This window comes from Camelus ferus, chromosome 15 (genome assembly GCF_009834535.1).
Source record: "Camelus ferus isolate YT-003-E chromosome 15, BCGSAC_Cfer_1.0, whole genome shotgun sequence".
In the NCBI taxonomy this organism is placed as follows: domain Eukaryota; kingdom Metazoa; phylum Chordata; class Mammalia; order Artiodactyla; family Camelidae; genus Camelus; species Camelus ferus.
Window position 1 is genome coordinate 17,859,317 of NC_045710.1, and position 20,323 is coordinate 17,879,639.

At 37.3% G+C, this 20,323-nt stretch overlaps 1 protein-coding gene across 1 annotated transcript in view; it reads left to right on the top strand.

Moving 5' to 3' along the window:
* Positions 1–791: 791 nt before the first annotated feature.
* The window catches only part of RAB10 (RAB10, member RAS oncogene family), a 63,014-nt gene continuing 43,482 nt past the window's right edge, over positions 792–20,323 (top strand). Inside the window, exon 1 of the mRNA XM_006190215.2 lies at positions 792–1,426. Within this exon, the coding sequence (XP_006190277.1) occupies positions 1,300–1,426 (127 nt within the window). The 5' untranslated portion in view covers positions 792–1,299. The remainder of the gene's footprint in view (positions 1,427–20,323) is intronic.

The window sequence follows — 20,323 nt, forward strand, 5'->3', positions numbered from 1 at the left end:
CCGAAAGGACGGCCAAGTTCTATACCGGGTTCTCTAAGCAGAGCACAGTACCTACGCTTCCACTTGGCGGGGAGGTTCTCCCTGCGCCCAGGTATTCTCGGCCCTCTTCTCGCCCTCCAAGACAGATTACATCATCCCAACCCGAGCAGCGTGGCCAATTTTTCCCATTTCAAACTCCTGCTCTCTTGAACGCCAACTCTTGCTCCTTAAGTAAACCAGGATAAACCTGTAATGTTTCCCCTGTCACGACAGCCTCGAGGAGGGCACTCCAGGGTTCGCCTCCTTTTAGCCAAGAGGCTGTTAAATGACCCAGGGCGCTACTTTTTCTCGCGTTTACGAGCTACAGCTACACAGGGACATACGGCCACCCAAACCCGTGGCTGCGCCGAAACCCTCAGCTCGACACACACGTCAAACGCGGCTCGAAGCATCCTTAGCACAGCCCCGAAAGCGACCACAGGAAGGAAAACGAGGGGTGTCAAGGGGCTACTTCTGCATGCCGCGCCTGCGCAGTCACTAGGCAGCGCCTCCCCGCAGGGCGGGCTCGTAACATCGCGCGTCCTATCAGGCGGCCACAGGGAGCGCGCCCGAGGCCTCGCCCTCTCTCGCCCCTCCCCTCTCTCGTCTCCGCGGGGCCTTGGACAGAGGCTCGGAGACCTAGAGCGCCACTCTCCGCCCTCGCGGGCCCCAACACCCTCTGGCGCGCGTGCGCAGAGGCGGACCGCAGGGCGAGGGCGCGAGGGGAGGGCGGGCGTACGTCCTTGCGTGCGTCTCAGGCAGCGCGCACGCCGGCGTGAGAGGGCACGGGGAAAAGGTGGCTCTGGCCGGGGCGGCTTGGCTTCCTGTGGCTATGTAGCTGAGCTCGTCGGCTCGGTGTCCGCCTTCGCTGCCGTCGCCGCGTCCTAGCGTGGACTGCTGCTCGGGAGACAAACTGTCCTCACGCCTGCTGCGCTCCCTCGACGGCTGAGCTTGCTCGCTTGCCTGTGGGAGCGTCCCGGCCGAGCAGCCCTGAGGGGGGAGGGGAGGCCATTTTGTCCCGACCGACTCCCCGGAACCGGGCGGAGCGGCTGGGAGAGGCTGCGGAGCTGCGGTCGCCGCCCTCAGAGGCACCGGACGCCGCCACCGTCGGGGCTTCCTCGAGGAGGTCGTTCCTAGGTCGCCCGCGCCCTTTCGAGCCCTCCTTTTTCCCACGGTTCCCCGGTCCTCCGGCCTGAGAACGCCCGGGCGAGGAGTTGGCCATAGTGAGAGGGACCGATCCCTTGGGGCCGCCGGCGGCGAGAGCCTGAGCCGCTCCTCCCAATGGCGAAGAAGACGTACGACCTGCTTTTTAAGCTGCTCCTGATCGGGGACTCGGGAGTGGGGAAGACCTGCGTCCTTTTTCGTTTTTCGGATGATGCCTTCAATACCACCTTTATTTCCACCATAGGTAAGACCTGTGGGAGGATGGTATACGGTCTCTGCAGCTGCAAAGGGTTTCTTTTACTCCAGACATCTTGTTTCCCGTAATATACGCCTTTGTTTCAGTGATTCCGATTCCAAGCGACAGACCCAAGTAACTGTTTGAATCGAGCTTTCTGGGGTGGGGTCTTCCCATGCTTTCCATCCGGTCTTTTGCTTTCACGTCTCCCACTCTGCTCAGTGTTGCTGTTACAAAATATGCAGCATTAGCAGCGTTCCAGAACCCTATTTCTTTAAGCAATGGAATTGGCTTTTTCCATGTTTGTGTGGCGTTACTAGATGTACGATATTTGTAAGGGATTTATTTTGGTGACTGGGATTGAAACAGTAGGAATCATTTGGTAAAGGCCTGAATTTATACTTGAGAGCAAAGAGAAGATTCCATATGGTCGTAACTTAGAGGAAACCTGAGGATTTGTGTTAGGAGTCATTAAAACAAATTAGAAGGGAGTTCTAGAAGTGAGTTGCCCCACGTTGACTAATCCATTGATGTGTCAAACAATCGGAGGCTCTTCGTGCTTGGGGTGGGACTTTATGGCTTGTTTGCTCAGTGCTCTTCGAGACATCCACAGAATCAGGAATCTGATGGAGATGATCAGTTTCTGTCCTCGAACCCTAAAGAATGAAGTTCTCCCTTCTATTTTACGCTAGAATTTACAGGGAAGTGTTTTGCCAGTCATAGCCTTAGGACTTTGAATATACTTTCACCTCATGTTTCAAAATTATTTAGTGTGAAAGTAAGAGCTAAAGACTGACCTTTTAAATAGGTTTCCCCTTTAGGAAAAGAAAAGGGAAGGCTCTAGGAAAGTCCCTTGTGACTCTGCTGAGAAAATTTAGTGGCATTAACACAAATTGTGTTAAATGAGTTGTCTGTGAAACATTTTTTTCTCCCACGCATAATAAATATCTTAAAGGACACATACATGGTTATCCCTGTCACTTGGGGCCCAGCACGCAACGTAGGGGAGGGCAATGAAACTCATCTTTAAGTATAACTACTTTTATATTGAGGTGTTTTTAAAAAAGCAATTGCAGGCTTTGAACTCTGGGAATTGTCAAAAGTAAACTGATTTCAAACAATTTACTGCATTACTAGAATCGTTGATTTGGATGTCATGATAAATATTTGTCAGCTGCTTAATTCATTCTCATAAAATGAACTATGCTGAAATTAAATCGGGCAAGTGATCGTTTTAAATAGATTTTGATTTTACTCCCTTATCTGGGGGGAGGGGCCTTTGTAATCATTATTTCCTTAGTGTCATGCTGTTCTCAGACCTGTCATAAATTTCATGAAACTTAGAACTTGTGCTCTGCCTGTGGGTTAGCACTTCCTACCACTAAGTTTACTTTTAATATTCCACTTTTAGCTATAGCTGGGTGGGTCAGGTGGTTAGATAGTTCAGCAAATATTTACTGAACACCTAATGCTAGGCACGGTTTTAGGCACTGGGGATAGATAAGTGGTGAACCCAATAGACCTCTTGAGCAGTCTAGTGAGGACAATCACAGTAGAGTGTGGAAAGTGCTACAGCGTGGGTAAGCATAGGGAGCAGGGGTGATTAGCCTATGTAGGGGTGGGGAGTCTGAGTAGGCTTCCTTGGAGCTGGTGTCTAAAATGAAGTGAAGGACAGATAGGATTTGGACCAGAGGAGTGGGATAGGGCCTTTCTGGAAAAGGGAGTGTAGAATAAACCTGTAGTAAGATCAGGGATTTAATTCATGTGGTCAACTTTAACCTGCCATTGAGAAGGGTAGGGGTGGAGAGTAGGAAGCAAAACATGAACTCCATCTACTCCAGTCTTTTTGTAATTGGTGTATACCCACAACTAAAACCCAGTCTTGTAAGATAATGACAATCTTTTTGTGTAGTCTTTTCACTAGGGAAAACGTGGTGATTTTGGATCAAGCCTTCTGGGTTGGTATCCTAGTTACACAGATTGTTAGTTGTAGGCCTATGGTAAGTTACTTAACCTCTGTCTTTTTGAGTTTCTTCTTTAAATAGTGTTAACAATAGTACCTACTGCATAGGGTACTTGTGAGGATTTTATGGGTAAATGAAAGCAAAGCGCCTAGAATGGTGCCAGACATACTGTGGAAAGACAGTGCATGCATATTAGCTATATACTGAAATGTGACCCTTATGCTGCCTAAGTGTGGCAGAACAAGTTACTTTATGGATTGAATGCCCTGCACAAGGTGGTCACTCAAATATTTGTTAGTGCTCTGCTTTTTCACTTTAGACTCTGAAATTTTCATATTTTGATGTAAAAATGTTTGATATTTTGATACGTAAGATATGTTGAACAGTGTAAGCTGAGAAGTGAATAAATACATGAGTATAAAATTCTGAGTACAGCTCCAGCACGTTGTATGTATTGGCTCTATGCGCAGGTTTCGAAGTCTGCTGTTATCTTGCACCAGTGCTATCCAAAAGAAATATGAGTCGTGTAGATAATATTTTTTAGTAGCCACATTAAAAAAGTAAAAGAAGTATTTAATATATTTTAACTCATCCAAAGTCTTACATTTTGTTGTGTAATCAAGATTAAAAAATAGTTGAACTATTTTACTTTTTTCTCTGTTGTGTATATTTACAGCTCATTTCAGTTTAGACTGGGCACATTTCAGGTGCTCATTAGTCACATGTGGCTAGTGGCTACCATATTAGACAATGCATGTCTAAACAGTATATACTAGCCAGTTGGTTAATCTGCAGATGATTAGAGATACTGGGAATGTATACTACTTTTAGGACGTTTTAAATTTCATTAGTTGACTATGAGTTTTTTTGGTTTTGCTTTGCTTTTTTTTTTTTAATCTAGAGCATTCTCTAATTATGAATGATACTGAAATTTGAGTTGTGACTTGACTGCCAAAACTTCTTTTTTGAGAAGTTTAAATAGAAGTAGTTACCTTGCAGGGGTTTAGAAGGGCCAAGTTGCTGATACAAGGCCACAGCCCTCATTTTAGGCACAGTTATTTTACTTGTTGGTTATTGATTCTTGGAAGGAAGAATTTTTATAGGTTTATGGTGCTTATTTACAGTACTCACAAAGACTATTGTGTTTCACTTTTTCTGTATACTTTCAATTACCATACATCTATGTCAGAAATTATATTTATGGTCAGATTTATTGCAGACAGTTGCAAAAATGAATTACTTGTATGTTCCACACTCACCAATCTCAAAGTGAATACAAGGGCACTGGAGTATAAGCTGCACAGGGTCAGAGAGCTTTGTCTCCCTTCCACCCCACCCCACCCCCGCCCCAATAGATGCTAAGTACCTAGAAGAGTCCCTGCATTTAGTCAGTGCATGATAAATACGGAATGAAGGCAGGCAGACAGGTAGTAATTATAAGTAGTAATTATAATCAGGATCCTCTAATGTAGAATTGGCTAGTTTTATTTTAGTAAATTCCCTTCTGTTTATTTTCTGAGCATTAAATATGTGTAGTAGATTGGGATCAGATTTTACTTAAGAATGTTAGCTGTTTGGCTAATAGAATAATTTTAAGGTAAAACTGGTCTTGGAAATCCAAAGATTGCTTGAAAAGTATTTGATAAAGAGAGTTAACTGGTTTTGGATGAGCAGATTACACTGGTAGTTTTGGATATAACCCTCTTGGCAGTATGAGCTCAGGAAAGCATTACCCTTTAGTGACATGGTGCTTATATGGACTTGTCCCAAAGCAGAAATTTTTAGTGGGCTGGTTTACTGAAAATGTTACCTTTTGGTGGTGTTAATCCTTCCCCTACCCCTAGACTTCATACCTTTTCTGTAGGGAACATCTTTCATTGGGAAGTGGAATTCCCATCTCTTTGGGTTCTTTGCAAAAAATTGGTAAACGCTCTTGCTTCTGGGAGAGTTACAATGTTTGTGCATCCTTTTTGTTGTCTTTCTGAGTGTTTTGCTCCACTAACCTCCATTTGAGAATTGGTTGATTAAATTGAACAGCCCATTATGGAGAAGCTGCTTTTGAGAGAAGTGAACAAAACCTTTTCCGCATTAAATATATGTGGACTTTGTTGTGATACTCAGGCAGTAGCTCATGCTGCAGGAATACCAGAATGTCTAAGGACTTTCTTTCATTTGAACACATTCTTAGTATTGGTTAAAAACTAAATATTTTCCCAAAGGAGATACACAAATGGCAAATAAGCACATGGAAAGATGTTCAACATCACTAGTCATTGGGGAAATAAAAATCAAAAGCACTGTGAGATGTTACTTCACACTCATTAGGATGACTGACATAAAAAATGAACTTCCTCATACAATTAGGGGTACATACCTAGAAGTGGAATTCCTGGATCATGTGATAATTCTATTTTTAATTTTTTGAGAAACCATCATATTGTTTTCTACAATGGCTGCACTGTTTTACATTCTCACTAGTACTGCAGCAAGGTTCCATTTTTCCATATCCTCACCCATACTTGTTATTGTCTGTTTAGCAGCATTATTCACAATAGCCAAAAAGTGGAAAAAACCCCAATGTCCATAAACGAATGGATACACCAAATGTAGGATATACATAGAATGGAATATTATTATTCAGCCTTAAAATGAAATAAAATTCTGATAGATTTTACAACATGGGTAAACTTTGAAAACACCACCGAGTGAAAGAAGTCGGGCACAAAAGGACAAATACTGTATAAAATCACTTACATGAGGCGCCTAGAATAGGTCAGTTCATAGAGAAAGTAGAATAGTAGTTCCAGGGCTTGGGGACTGAGTAATGGGAAGTTGTTGCTTAATGGGTACCGAATTTCAGTTAATGGGGAATTATTGCTTAAAGTCTACAGAGTTTCAGTTTGGGAAGATGAAAAGTTGTGGAGGTGGATAGTGGTGATAGTTGCACAACCATGTGAATATATTTAATGCCACTGAATGGTACACTGAAAAAGGTTAAAATGCATAAAAAGACAAGTATTGCAAGATTCTACTTACTTGAGATATTTAAAGTTATAAAATTCATAGAAACAAAGTAGAATGAGAGAAAGAGTGATAGTCTCCCAGGGACTTGGGGGGAGGGGGAAATAGGGAGTTATTTAATGGATATAGTTTTAATTTTGTAAGATGAGAAAGTTTTGGAGGTCTGTTTGCACAATGTGAATATACGTAAGACTGTTGCACTGTACACTTAAAACTGGTAATGTTGGTAAATTTTGTGCGTGTGTGTGTGTTTTACCTCAATTTTTAAAAATGACTTAAGTGGTCAGTTTTATGTATATTTTACTACCAAAAAAAAAAAAAAAACCCAAAAGACAAAAACTCTGACACTTGATGCAGCTCTCTAAAAGAGTACTTAGTCACAGATAGCTCCTCACTTTCTCATGCTTTAGTATCACTGGTCTGTACTTTTGCATACTGAAAGCAGGTTTGTCTTTTTGCTGTGTGTATCTACATAGAACTTGGAATATTAGCATCATGGAATATTAACAGGAAAGAACCCTGCAATGAATTTTAAGAGTCAGGAAATGGAGACTGGTGAAGTGAAGTAACTTCCAAAAGATTATATGGCTAATTAGTGAAAGAGTTTTGACTAAAATCTAGATCCAGTCGTGTTCATGGCCCTGTTTCACATCCTGAGAATGTCATTGTTTTATTTGAAAACAAAATTAATGATAGCATGATTCTCCTACTCATCAATTTCAGTTTGAAAAGTGGAGTTGCAGTGGTTTGTTGTTGCTATTTTGTCTTTGTTTTGACAGAAGTGGAGAAGTAACAAGTCTCAGCACCGAATATCTAGGTGTTTGTTCAGGTTACTTGTCCTTTGCAAACTTAGAGCATAATGTAGCAGAGCTGAGCTGATAATGTTAGAAATAATTATTTTCAAGAATTATGGTGTATAATGGTATACTAGATGTGGCAAAGGAAATTCTGATATTCCTGTTTGGTTTGTAAAAGGGAAAGAATGATAGGAGAAATACTGACAGTCTGCTTCAACTTTTAACAGTACAGAGATGCCCAGTCAGTGCTGTGGTAGCAGCTGTGATTAAGAGAGAAATAGAGGCTTGTCGAGTGTTGATTTACAAATAGGAGACCGTTATTTAGCACAAAATAGAAATTGAATGATTAGCTAAAGAGATCTGCATGGGAAAACTGCTTATGGAGATGGTTCAGTCATAAAGGAAGAATGTAAAGGAGCTGTCGAGTGTTGAGAACATTGTCTGAAATAAGACTGATAACAGTAAAGGTCATGGATTTGCTTCCTTCAAAAAAGTAAATATGGGGGGTTAATGAAATAAAGTTATTTAAATTTGGATTATAAGAATTGGAATTTGAAAAGATGATTAGAGTAAAATTTTGGTGAAGAAAACTCATCTGAAGGGAAATCTGAAATGAGAGAAATATTTTCTTTGAAGATAGTGCCATGTATTTTGGGTTACAGGCAAAAGTGATTGCTTGATGTTTATCCTTTTCAGAGATGAAAACCCATGTTTTTTAGGAAAACTGCAACTGGTGATGGAACACTGAGTTTCCAATATGACCCAGAAACAGAGCATCCAAGGTTGTAAAACATTAGAAAATGGAAAGACCATTATTCTAGAGACCCAGAATGTACAACGTATCAAAATCAGAACAGAGGACAGTGTTGACTTGTTTCTTTCATATCAATAGCAATGCTTATACAGACTTTTTTTTTTATTCACATTTTTATTAGGGCAATTGTGGATTCACATGCAGTTGTAAAAAATAATACAGAGAGATCCCTTGTACACTTTGCCCAGTTTCTCCCAGTGGTAACATTTTGTGAAACTGTAGTACAATATCGCAACCAGAATATTGTCATCTGGCATGGCACACCAGTCTTACTCAGATTTCTCTTGTTTTACTTGTACTCATTCGTGTGTGAGTATTTATTAAATTCTCTGCAATTTTGTCACTTGTGAGGATTTCACGTAGCCACCACCACAGTCAAGATACTGAACAGTTCCAAGGGACAGGGCTTCCTTTTGTTCTTTTTAAACTATATCCTTCTCTTCCCTCTGCCCCTACTTCTCTCCAAAAATTTGTCCTCCACTTATAAAATTTTGTTATTCACAAATGTAATATAAATGGAATCATAAAGATTGTAACCTTTGAGATGTGCTTTCATTCAGTCAGCACAATTCCTTGGAGATTCATCCAAGTTGTGTGCATCAGTAGTTATTTTTTTATTGTTGAATAGTATTCCATGATATTTATTTCCTACAGTTTTTTGTGTGTGTATGTGTATGTGACATCACTTATATGTGGAATCTAAAAAAATGATACAAATGCACTTATTTGCAAAACAGACTCAGACATAGAAAACAAACTTATGGTTACCAAAGGGGGAAGCGGTGGATAAATTAGGAGTTTGGGATTAGCAGATACAAGCTACTATATATAAAATAGATAAACAACAAGTTCCTACTGTATAGCACAGGGAACTATATTCAATATCTTGTAAAACTACAGTTTGTTTAGCCATTCACCCATGGAGGAACATCTGGGCTGATTCCAGTTTTGGTCTGTTATAAATAAAGTTGCTGTGAATTTTTGTTTGTAAGTTTCTGTATGATCATAAATTTTCATTTCTCTGGGATAAATGCCTATTAGGTGCAATTACTGGGTCATGTGGTAATTGCATGTTTAGCTTTTAAGAAACTACCAGACTAGTTCCAGCGTGGCTGTACCATTTTGCATTTCCATCAGTAGTGTGTGAGTGATCCAGTTTCTCTGCATCCTCACCAGCATTTGGTGGTGTTACTGTTTTGTGTTTTAGGTATTCTGGTAAATATGTAATGATAATCTCATTGTGGTTTTAATTTGCATTTCCCTGGTGGGCAGAGGTGTTGAAAAAACTTTTTACGTTCTTGTTTGCCATCTGTTTAGTCTTCAGTGAAATAGCTATTTATGTCAGTTGCCCATTTTCTAATTGGATTGTTTCTTTTCTTTCTTTCTTTCTTTTTTTTTTTTTTAACTATTGAGTTTTGAGAGTTTATACATTTTAGATACTAGTCCCTTGTTGAATATGTGGTTTGCAAGTATTTTCTTCTGGTCTGTAGCTTTTTTCCCCCGTCTTCATACGGGCTTTCGCAGAGCAAAAATTTTAAATCTAGGTTAAGTTGAATTTATTAATTTTTCCTTGTATAGATCATACTTTTGGTGTCTTAAGAATTCTATCTAGTTCTAGATCCCAGAGATTTTCTTTCCTTTTTTTTTTTTTTTTCTGGCTAATAGTTTTATGTTTTACGTGTGAGCCTGATATATTTTGAGTCAATTTTTGTACATGGCATGAGGTTTAGGTTGAGATTCTTTTTTTGTCCATGGATGAATATTTGGTTGCTCCAGTACCATTAGTGATTGTGCAGGCTTTTTTATTTCTTCTTTAAAGTTTCGTGTAGTCATTCAGTTGATGCAGATATTCTGAAGGCTTCACAGATGCTCTGTGACCCTATAGGATTTGAAAGTTGACTTAGTGATTGACTCTTTTTAAATTATTCTGTGCTGAAAGGTTTTTAAAATTAATTTTTATCAGTGATATATACACATATTTGAAGTTAAATAAACTACTAAAAGATTTATGGTAACAAAAAAAGCAATTTCCTGTCCCATCCCCTCTCCATCTCTAATCTTGTTCTTTAGAAGCCTCTTCTAGCACTTCTGTTATATACCTCTGTATTTTAAAATGATATACTATACAGCCATCTCTTACGTCATTAACTTAATGTTAGATAAAAATTTAACCTTTTATAATCTCTTCCCAGTCTTTATCCCAATTTTTTTGTTAAATTGATTATTTAGTGGTTACATTAATATGCCCATGTGAATATTCCCTGTCAAGCCAGATAGTCTATTATGACTGTTTCCTTTTCTCTGAAGTTGAAAGTTCTCTTTATTTGATTAATTTCCTTTATTCATTATCAAGTCTTCCTACATCTTCCAACAACCTCTCAAAATGAATTTCTGCACAGTCAAAACATGAGGGAATATACCTCCCCACCAGGTCTTTTTCCTTCCTGCTTCAGTTCTCTTAGTCTCTTTCTTGTGTGTGATACTGTCTTTGGTTTACTGCCTTGGATTGTATATTATCCTCTAGTGGCTTCTTGCTAAAAAAGGGTGCATGGCAAGGGAAATTTTTTTGAGATTTTCCATGTTTGTCAGTGTCTAAATTCTTACCTTTCACTCAACTGAAAGTTTGACAGCCTAGGATTATAGTTTGAAAACAATTTTCCCTTATGATTTTGAAACCATTACTCTTGTCTTCTACCCTCTGATGTTGCTGGCAAGTCCCATGACATTCTAGTTACCCATTGTTTATTACCTGGTTTGTCTCGAATTTTTTTGATTTTTAAATTTTTGAATTCATGGTAACAGATTATGTACCTCAGTGGGTAGGTATTTCTTTTTCTCTTTTTTCTTTTCCCTTCCTTCCTTCCTCCCTCCCTCCCTCCCTCCCTCCCTTCCTTCCTTCCTTCCTTCCTTCCTTCCTTCCTTCCTTCCTTCTTTCCTTCTTTCCTAGTAGTAAATCCCATCATTCTCTATACTTGGTGGGCCTTTCCTTTACAGGTCCATGACTTCTGGCTTTCTTACATTTTTTCCCCTTCCATGATTTTTATCCCTTTATTTTCTGTGTTTAATTGGTTGTTGGACTTCCTGGATTGATTGTATAATTTCCTATTTTCCAGCTTTGTTAATTTGTTTACTTTCTGGGAGATTTCTTCTACTTTATCTTCTAACTTTTCTATTGAAGATTTTATTTCAGCTGTAATGTGTTTAAGTTTCTAATGCTTTTTCTTTTTTATTCCTTAAAATTTGTTTTTTAAGCATTCTGTTCTTTTATGAATATAGTATCTTTTCTTAGAAGATGGTTTATTTGATATTTTCTTCCATTTCATGGCTGTTTTTTCCTTTTAAGTTTTCCATGCCCACTCCCCGCTTCCTAGCCCCATGTTTCTTTTATTCTACATTTTATTTTAGAGTTCTTCCTCAAATGATTGGTGATTTTAGGGTATACATTCATAATTAAGAATGAGTGGTTGAAAAGATGTTTACAAGCTCTGTAAGCATGGGTGGGGTTTTTTAATCTCCCTGTTTTTAGTTTCATCTCCACACTCTATTGAGCATCTTGTTCCTGAATTCAGAGTGTGTCTGTTTCAGATTTTCTAGAGAATAAACCTTTAGACTTCTACTAGGTCTTGAGGAGTGGTACTACCTGGCTATATGAGATGGAGGCTAGGCGTTGGGGTATCCTTATATAAACCTTTAATCATGCCCTCACTTTCCACCTGGTACCTGATACTTTCTATTGCTAAATTTTTCTAGGTTTCTGTGATGTGAATTGGCTTGCTCCTCTTTGGTATCTTCAGTGGATTCTGAGGTCGTAAACTTCATCTTCATCTGTTGTGGTTAGTTACAGTGTCTATTCATTGAAATGAAGGTAGACTTTATGTTTCTTGTTTTCCTTAATGTTTCAGTGTGACTTTGGAGAGAAGGGGTCAAAAAGATCTTCACTGTTTTAACTGGAATTTGAAGTAATTTTTTACTCCAAATGATTTTTGATTCCATGTTTTAACTCATAACATCCAGTAGAATTAGGGGTGAATGATACTTTGCTACTGTTTTTGTGCATATCCAGTCCATCCTCAGAATAGTGATATTTTTGTTATTTAGGATAGTCAAATGAATACAGTAGGGAATCAGTAGTTCCACTACTGTAAAACAGTGCCACTTAAAGGAAAGAGCTTTAATTTAGATGTTTAATTCTTGGCTGATTTACTTGAGGGGGAAGTATTTTGTGATTTTTGAACAAAGTGTGACTGCAGTCTTAAATTTCAATCTTCTTCTCTTTATGTATACTGTCTTATAGAATACTAAACAACAAAATAGATGGTTTAGCAAATTAATAATCTGTCAGGATTTCAGTATGTCCCATATATTATAGCACTTGGCATTGAATGATAAGGTATTTATCATTGCCTCTGACTTATTTTACTTAGCATAATGCCCTCCAAGTCTGTCCATGTTGCATCAGGTGGCAAAATTTAATCCTTATTTATGGCTGAGTAGTATTCCATTCCAGTAGTACTCCACATCTTCTTTAACTATTCGTTTATTCATGGACACTTAAGTTGTTTCCATATCTTGGCAATTGTAAATTATGTTGCTATGAACATTAGAGTGTACTGTATCTTTTTGAATTAGTGTTTGTTTTTTTCAGATATATATACCCAGGAGTGGAATTGCTGGGTCATGTGGTAGTTCTATTTTAGTTTTTTTGAGAAACTCCATACTGTTTTCCGCAGTGGCTGCACCAATTTACATTCCCACCAGCAGTGTATGAAGGTTCCCCTTTCTCCACATCATTGCCAGCATTTGTTATTTGTGTTCTTTTGATGATAGCCATTCTGCAGGTGTAAGGTGATATCTCATTGTGGTTTTGATTTGCATTTCCCTGATGATTAGTGATGTTGAGCATCTTTTCATGTGCCTGTTGGCCATCTGCATTTCCTCTTTGGAAAAATGTTTATTTAGTTCTTCTGCCCATTTTTAAATTGAATTGTTTGTTTTTCTTGATGTTGAGTTGTTTGAGCTGTTCATGTTGAATATTAACCTCTTATCAGCCATATCATTTGCAAATATTTCTCTTACTCAGTAGGTTGTCTTTTTGTTTTGTTGATAACTTCCTTTGTTTTAGGAGATGGATCCAAAAAAATATTGCTACGATTTTTGTCAAAGTGTTCTGCTTGTGTTTTCCTTTAGAAGTTTTATAATTTCCGGTCTTACGTGTAGGTCTTTAATTCATTTTAAGTCTGTTTTTGTATATAGTTTTAGAGAGTGTTCTGATTTCATTCTTTTACATGTAGCTGTCTAGTTTCCCCAGCATGTTCCACTCTTGATTTTTGTTGGTTTGAAACTTCCTCAGTAAATATTTGTCCTTATGAAGTGTGAGTATTGAGTTATTCTGCCTCTTTATATATTTTCAGTTGTACTAAATTGCCTTTGCCTCCCTTAAATTAGACATTAATGAATGTGTGAACTTTTAAAAATCCAGTTATCTCTTTTTGCATATTTTTGTGTGTGGAGGTATATACTCAGCATAATAAATGGACATGAGTGCTATGGAAGGTAAGTATAAAATCAAAATAATTGTTCAAGCATTAGCTCTTTGCTTAAGTGAATAAGAGTTCTAAAAACTTTTCTTTTTTGAAAAATTTCAGACCTACAGAAAAGATACGTCTTATAGTAAATCCCCTTATATCCTTCCTTTAGGTTCACCAGTTGCCAATATTTTGATAACATTTGCTTTTGTGTCTCTTAAGAGAGTTTGTATATGATGTGGTGTCTCATTCAAAATAGATTAAAGATCTGTATTTCAAGGGCAACATAGTCATTTTTCAAAAATAAATTAAGAAATTAAGCTGTAAGCCTTAGTTTTTGCTGTTTATTTAAAAAAAAAATTGAGGCTTTACAATGTGTCAGGCACCCTCTTATGAGCACCAGGGATGCAGTGGTGAGTAGTCCAGACTTGGTGCCTGTCCCGTGGAATTTTAGCTCTGGTGGGGAATTTTGAAAAGTGTACCAAAGTACCACTGCTGTCTCAGCACTTGAAGTTAGAATCTGATTCTCAGTATCTTTGGTGCTCTTCTAAGACATTTCACATTTGTGGGAAATACAAGCTTTATGCCCTTTAAGACATCTTATTTTTCTATTGTGTTTTCTTTTCTTACAGAGTTATAATTGCTATAGCTCAAGAAAGACAGAATTTTTTTTTTAAGATGTAGAGTTTTAAACAGCCAGCTAGTGAATAACACTACACGTGTCTAGAGGCTAGTCTTACATTGATCTCTGAATACAGTCCAGATCAAAACAAACAGTATGTTTACAAATCCCCTAAGTTAAAGCCACATACAGTACTTGGTGTTTTCTTAGTGCCTTATTGACTTTGATTTTTAACCATAATTACTAAGTCCAGAGAAGCAGAACTTTTGCTGTTATGCAGGTGACACGTCCAGCGAGTGGAAATGAGACCAGATACACACTTAGGGAGGAAAGCTAAAATGAAGATTAAAAGTTGTATTACTATACTGTACAATTACAGATTTGTGAATTGATGATTGTAGCCAATAGGAAGAATTTCTTTTGTCTTCAGTAGTCTCTGTCAAGGTAGAAAGTTTGATATATTTTGGAGACATAAAAATGAGTTTTGGTCCCTTATGTATAATCACAGTTTAACTTTTATGGAATAATTTTTCACAAGATTCTGAATAAATGATTTATTATAATATAATAAAAATTATTTCTTATATTCATAAAATAAAAAAATTAGGATGCATTGATGGAAAAGTGAAGTCTGAGGGTGAATATAATCCAAACAAAATTACGAGTCTGGGAGGAGGGTATAGCTCCAGTAGTAGAGCACATGCTTAGCATGCAGAAGGTCCTGGGTTCAATATCCATTGCCTCCTCCAAAAATAAATAAACCTAATTACCTCCCCCCTCCACCAAAATAAAATAATTAAACAATACAATCATAAATAAATTTTAAAAATTTATAAACCTGGATCAGGTAAATTTAAAATTTGTTTACCATTTCTCAAGTACTAGGATTGCTGCATGGTTATCCTTTAAAATGTGAGTGAACCAGTTTGGGGGATAAATATAAGGATTTTTTTTTCCATATTGAATGAAACATTTAAAGAAGTAACTTCTCTATTTTAAATGGATTCAAAAAGGGTCTGCAGAGATATGTGAACGTCAGAACCATAAATAGCATCTTAGTGAAACTGGCTTATATCTAACCTTCAAGATGGACTTTCAGGAAGTCAACCATGCTCTCAATTTGATATGCCTCCCTTGAGAATAGTGGGCTTTCTGGATCATAAATCAGAGTCTAGCAGTTTGTATTTCTCTGTATAATAAAATATTCTAATAAAAATTTAATAGTAATATCTTACATAGCACAAGTAACTATAAGCAACATGTGAACTGTTTCCTTTGTGGGGTATTTGTAACTAATGGTTCATGTGTGCTTAAGGAAATAGAAATAATTTCAGTGTTAACTTGATAAACTACAGTGTAACTGATATTTTACACTATAATATCATGACTTCCCCTCTTTAATTTTTCTTCAGTTTCTCTTCTGAAAAAAATTTCTTATTAAGATGTTTTTATGTGTAGGTGTCACAGATTACAGGGTTTTTTTTTTTTTTTAATCACAAGTCATTTTAAACTTTCTTCCTTAGCTCCCAACACATTTTCTTGAGCTGATTTTTACTTTTTGCTAGGTTATGCTCTTTAGCAAGCAGTATTGACAGCATTAGTGATGAGGCAGTATACATATATCAGTGTTCTTACTCTTTGCCCTAGTCTGTGGTCTTCTTATTGAATGGTGATTTCCAACTCCAGCAGTGATTTAGTTTAAGCACAGTTTGCCCTTTCAAAACTTTCCTTGGTCTCAGGTAGCATCCTCATCCTTGACATTCTGTCTCCTTTGGGATACTTTAGCTCCATAAAAATGTTCCTGCTGAGTGGACTGTTCTTCAAACATTTTGCCTTTTTTTCCTGACCTTCTGTTGGATTTCATCAAATTTGCTGAGTTTAACGTTGCTCAGTTGAGTGAGAATTTGTTAGGGAACTGTATTTTCAAATACAGTCTGTTTTATAATTTGCTATTAGGTGAATTTGTTGGTTGATGGAAATGAGTGGCTGAAAAGAAAAAAGTGGAGGTTTTAAACATTGATTTTAAGGAAAGCATTATAGCTAACTTAATTTCCAGAGCAAATAATTAAAATTTTTTGTTAATTTGTTCTTGACTCTTTTACTGTAAAACACATAAACTGTAAAGCAGTGGTGTCAGTGTGCCTGTTTGGTTATTGCATGATACATGCAATGATACATGCAGTGCAACTGTGCATATGTTGTTTTGTAGATTTTGAAATGCACTGTGGAGTAGTATTGCAGCTTGGCTCATCCTCCTTGCTATTTGTCAGTTAAATTTTCTCACAAAACTGCCACTGAATCTGCTTCAATGGATGGTTTGCTTTTAAGACAGTATTTGACTTTCCTTGGCCATTGGGAAATTTGAACAATCTGTGGTGGATTGATTTTCTTAAAAGTTGACAAAGAATGATCCATTTTTTGAAATGTGCAGTGACTGTGAAGACAGTGGTTCAAAGTGTGGATCTCTTAACAGCAGCACTAGCATCATTGGGTATCTTGCTGGAAATGCAGCTTCTCATGTTCTACTTCTCATCTGTTGACTCAAAAACTCTTTGAGTAGGACTCAGCCATCTGTATTTTGATAGAGCCCTCTAGATGATTTCCATACAAGCTAAAGATTTTACTATTAAATACATCACAGAAATAATTGTATATTTTTCTCTTTTTCCTTCCCCACAATGTATCTTGGAGATTGTTCCTTATGAGTGTTAAATAATTGCATTTTTTTGAACTGCTACCTAGTTTTCATCAGATGTATCACGATTTAGTCCACCAGTCCCCTATTTATCAGCATTTTGGGTCTAGAGCATAAAGTGTTTAGAAGTTATGTGGTGCCAAGTGTGAAGGGCCTTGTATGATCTGGCAGTCAGGTTGTCTATAGATGGGGTAGTGAGTAGCAGGATTAGATCCATGTCACATATTCCTAATGCTCCTACCACTGGCTAGGTGAATTGATACCACTAACTTAGGTAATATGTGAGTTAGGTCTCAGAGGCATGATAGTAAGTTTTTGAGTTGAGACATGTGCCTGTAGGGATTTCTAGGTGAATATGTTCAGTAGACATTTGTATATTATGTCTGGGAGGTAAGGGGTAGAATCTAGTCTGGAGAATTAAAGTAGTTGAAGTCATAGTGGCTTCAGTGAATATGAAATGAGAAGAGAAGACTTTTTTGAAAACTGTAAGAAATACCAATGTTTAAGTGTAGACAGGATAGGAATCCAGCAAGGAAGTTAAGGAGTAGTGGCCATTGTGGTAAGGGGAGGATGATGTAGTGAAAAAAATTTGATTAATTAACATGTGTTATCTCTAACTTCAGGCAGGTTTTAAAATCTCTCTGAGCCTCTCTTTAGACAGAAGGCTAATAATGTCTACCTTGCAAAATTGATTGATTTAAATGGAATAATGGGACAACCTGTACAGGACCTGGACTATTGTAGAAATTCACTCAAATATTTGTCAAGACCAAAGACTTTGGAATTATCTTTGATGCCTCTCATCCCACATCAGCAGATTCTTTTGGCTCTGCCTTCTGAATTTCCCCAGTTCCTACTATCTCTACTGCTACCATCCTGGTCCATGACATCTTGTTACCTGGATTATTATACAAACTTCTTAATTGATCTCCCTGCTCCCTTTCTTTTCCTCTTCTTTTTTCCCCCCTTTCTTTTCCTCTTCTTGACAGGACATCTCCAGTAGCTTATATAACAATTGATATCACGTCACTCTTCTGTTCAGAACCTTTCAGTGGTTATCCATCTCACTCAGAGAATTTAGGGCTCAATGTCATTTCATCTCCTGTTACCTCTCTGCTCTCATCTTCTATTCCTAACTCATTGCTTTGTCCAGTCTCCGGTATTTCAGCTGCCTTGCTGTTCTTTGAACTTGCCAAGCGTACTCCTTCCTCTGGACCTTTGTGCTTGTTCTGTCTTCAGCTACTTTCTGTAGGTGTTCGCATGGCTTATTCCCTCATTTCTTCCAAGTGTCTGCTCAAATACTTTATCAGTGAAGTCTTCCCTGTCCACTTTATCTGCTTACCTGACTTCTCTATATTATTTCATACCGTTTTTATATACTGTATATTGAACACAGTTTTGTATATATCTAATATGGTTCTTGTATTTTAAGTCAGAAAGACAAATATCATATATCACTTCTGTGGAATTTAAAATATAATACAAATGAACTTATTTACAAAACAGAGAAACAGAGTCACAGACATAGAAAACAAATTTACAGTTACCAAAGGGGGAAGAGGGTGGAGGAGGGATAAATTAGGAGTTTGGGATTAGCAGATACAAACTTCTATATATAAAATAAGCAACAAGATCAAAAAAATAAAGTAGGACTTTTTTTCTGTTCAAAAAGTGTGCTACAGTTGGCCCACTATATCTGCAGATATAGAAGGTCTTCAGTAAGGGGCTTGAGCATCCACTGATACCGAGGGATGACTGTGTCTGTACTTTGATGTCTGAAAAAGAACACGAAGAGATATATACCAAACTATTAACATGGGAGTTAATGGAGGCAGAGAGACAGACTTGCAAAATGCTGGGTAGAATCCAAGAGAGAGATGATGTTCTGAGTTGGGAAGGTGAGAGAAATAAGATATTAAAGATTTGATGTCATTAGATGTTGCGGACAAGACTGATGAGAGAGCAAGGGACCCATTAGAGTTCTAAATTTAGGCAACTAGTAACTAATGATATCTTTACGTGAAATAGTTAATGGTATGATGGGGATGGGGATTTTCCCCCCTTTATTTGTGAATTCATTTATGTGAGGTCTCTACTAATCTTTATAAGCTCTATTAGAAAGGTTGAAGGGATAAGCTCTTCAGTCAGTTAATAAACATATATTCAGTACTCACTCACTGTGGGCACTGTGGACGGTCTTGGAGAGACAGTGAAGAAAAATGAATATGCCTAATGCCTCGAGTGATCATGTAATTTTTTGTACACACTGAAACAGTCTTGAGAGTGAAAGGGGGTGCTAAAAATAGTTACATGATTTGTTGAAATACTTGATACTATTATTAATCTATTCTAAAACTTTTTAAAAATAAGAATTTTTAATTCTTAAAAATGAATATTTATTAAAGTAAAACTGTTTTTTTAACATTAAGTATTTATTAAAAACATGACCCAGGCAGAATATTCCTTCTGTCATATTCATGTACCTTTATTAGCTGTTTCTCTAATTCTAGGTCCCTTGTATATCTCTCAAGAATTTTTTTTCCAGTATGGTTGTGTTTTTTAAATATAATTTTTTGCAGTCCTCTAAGTTGCATTTTCAGGTTTACACATTGGAAATTGTTGACATTTTTGTTTGACACTTCCGTGTTTGCAGACTTTTATTTCAGTAACTGAAATTTGTCAAAGGCTTCAAAATCTGAAGATGTTTTTGACATTTTAGTTCATTGAATACTTTGATAGATACTTCTATCTGATTTTTAAAAATGCAACCAAAATTTAGAAGACTCATTTATTTAAAAAAAAAAGTTCAGTACCATTTTAGGATACTTAGATTTAGTTCTTTAAAGACTCAAACATTTCCAAAGTATGATTGATGACATGTAACAGGAATTACACGCTGCCTGAATTCATATTTATCATCAGCTTGATCACAGATTTTAAAGTTAAGTCGGTGTATTTCTGAATTTTAGCATCTAAAGCTTATCTTTCACCAATTGGTAGAATATTGCAGCTTTTTTGTAACAGTTATAAATAAAGTGTTCCATAGGTTTTTTGTTATTTTTTTATTTATCCATAAAGCTTTATTGGGGAGGGGCAACTATGGCAAGACCAGTAGTTGCTCAAGGTCTAATTCTCTAATGTTTTCATAATTATAAGTCCAGTTGTGAACCAAAATCTCATTAGAAAAGTCTCCAGTCTTTTTACCATATGCTTTAGGGTGATTTGTATTCCTGCTTGTTGCTCACATAAAGGCTTATTTGGTGTTTTTAGAAAGCACTTGTAGTGACCCTGGGACTAACTTATTCATCAAACAAACAAAAACCCCAAATCAGAATAATTCTCTAGTTAGATAATTGCTGTGAATAGGAAATACATTGTGAAATCAAAATACACAGATTTTTATTCTTAATCTATTTCAAAGAATGGAGAGGTGGCTAATGGAATTTGGTCCTGAAGAATTGATATTTA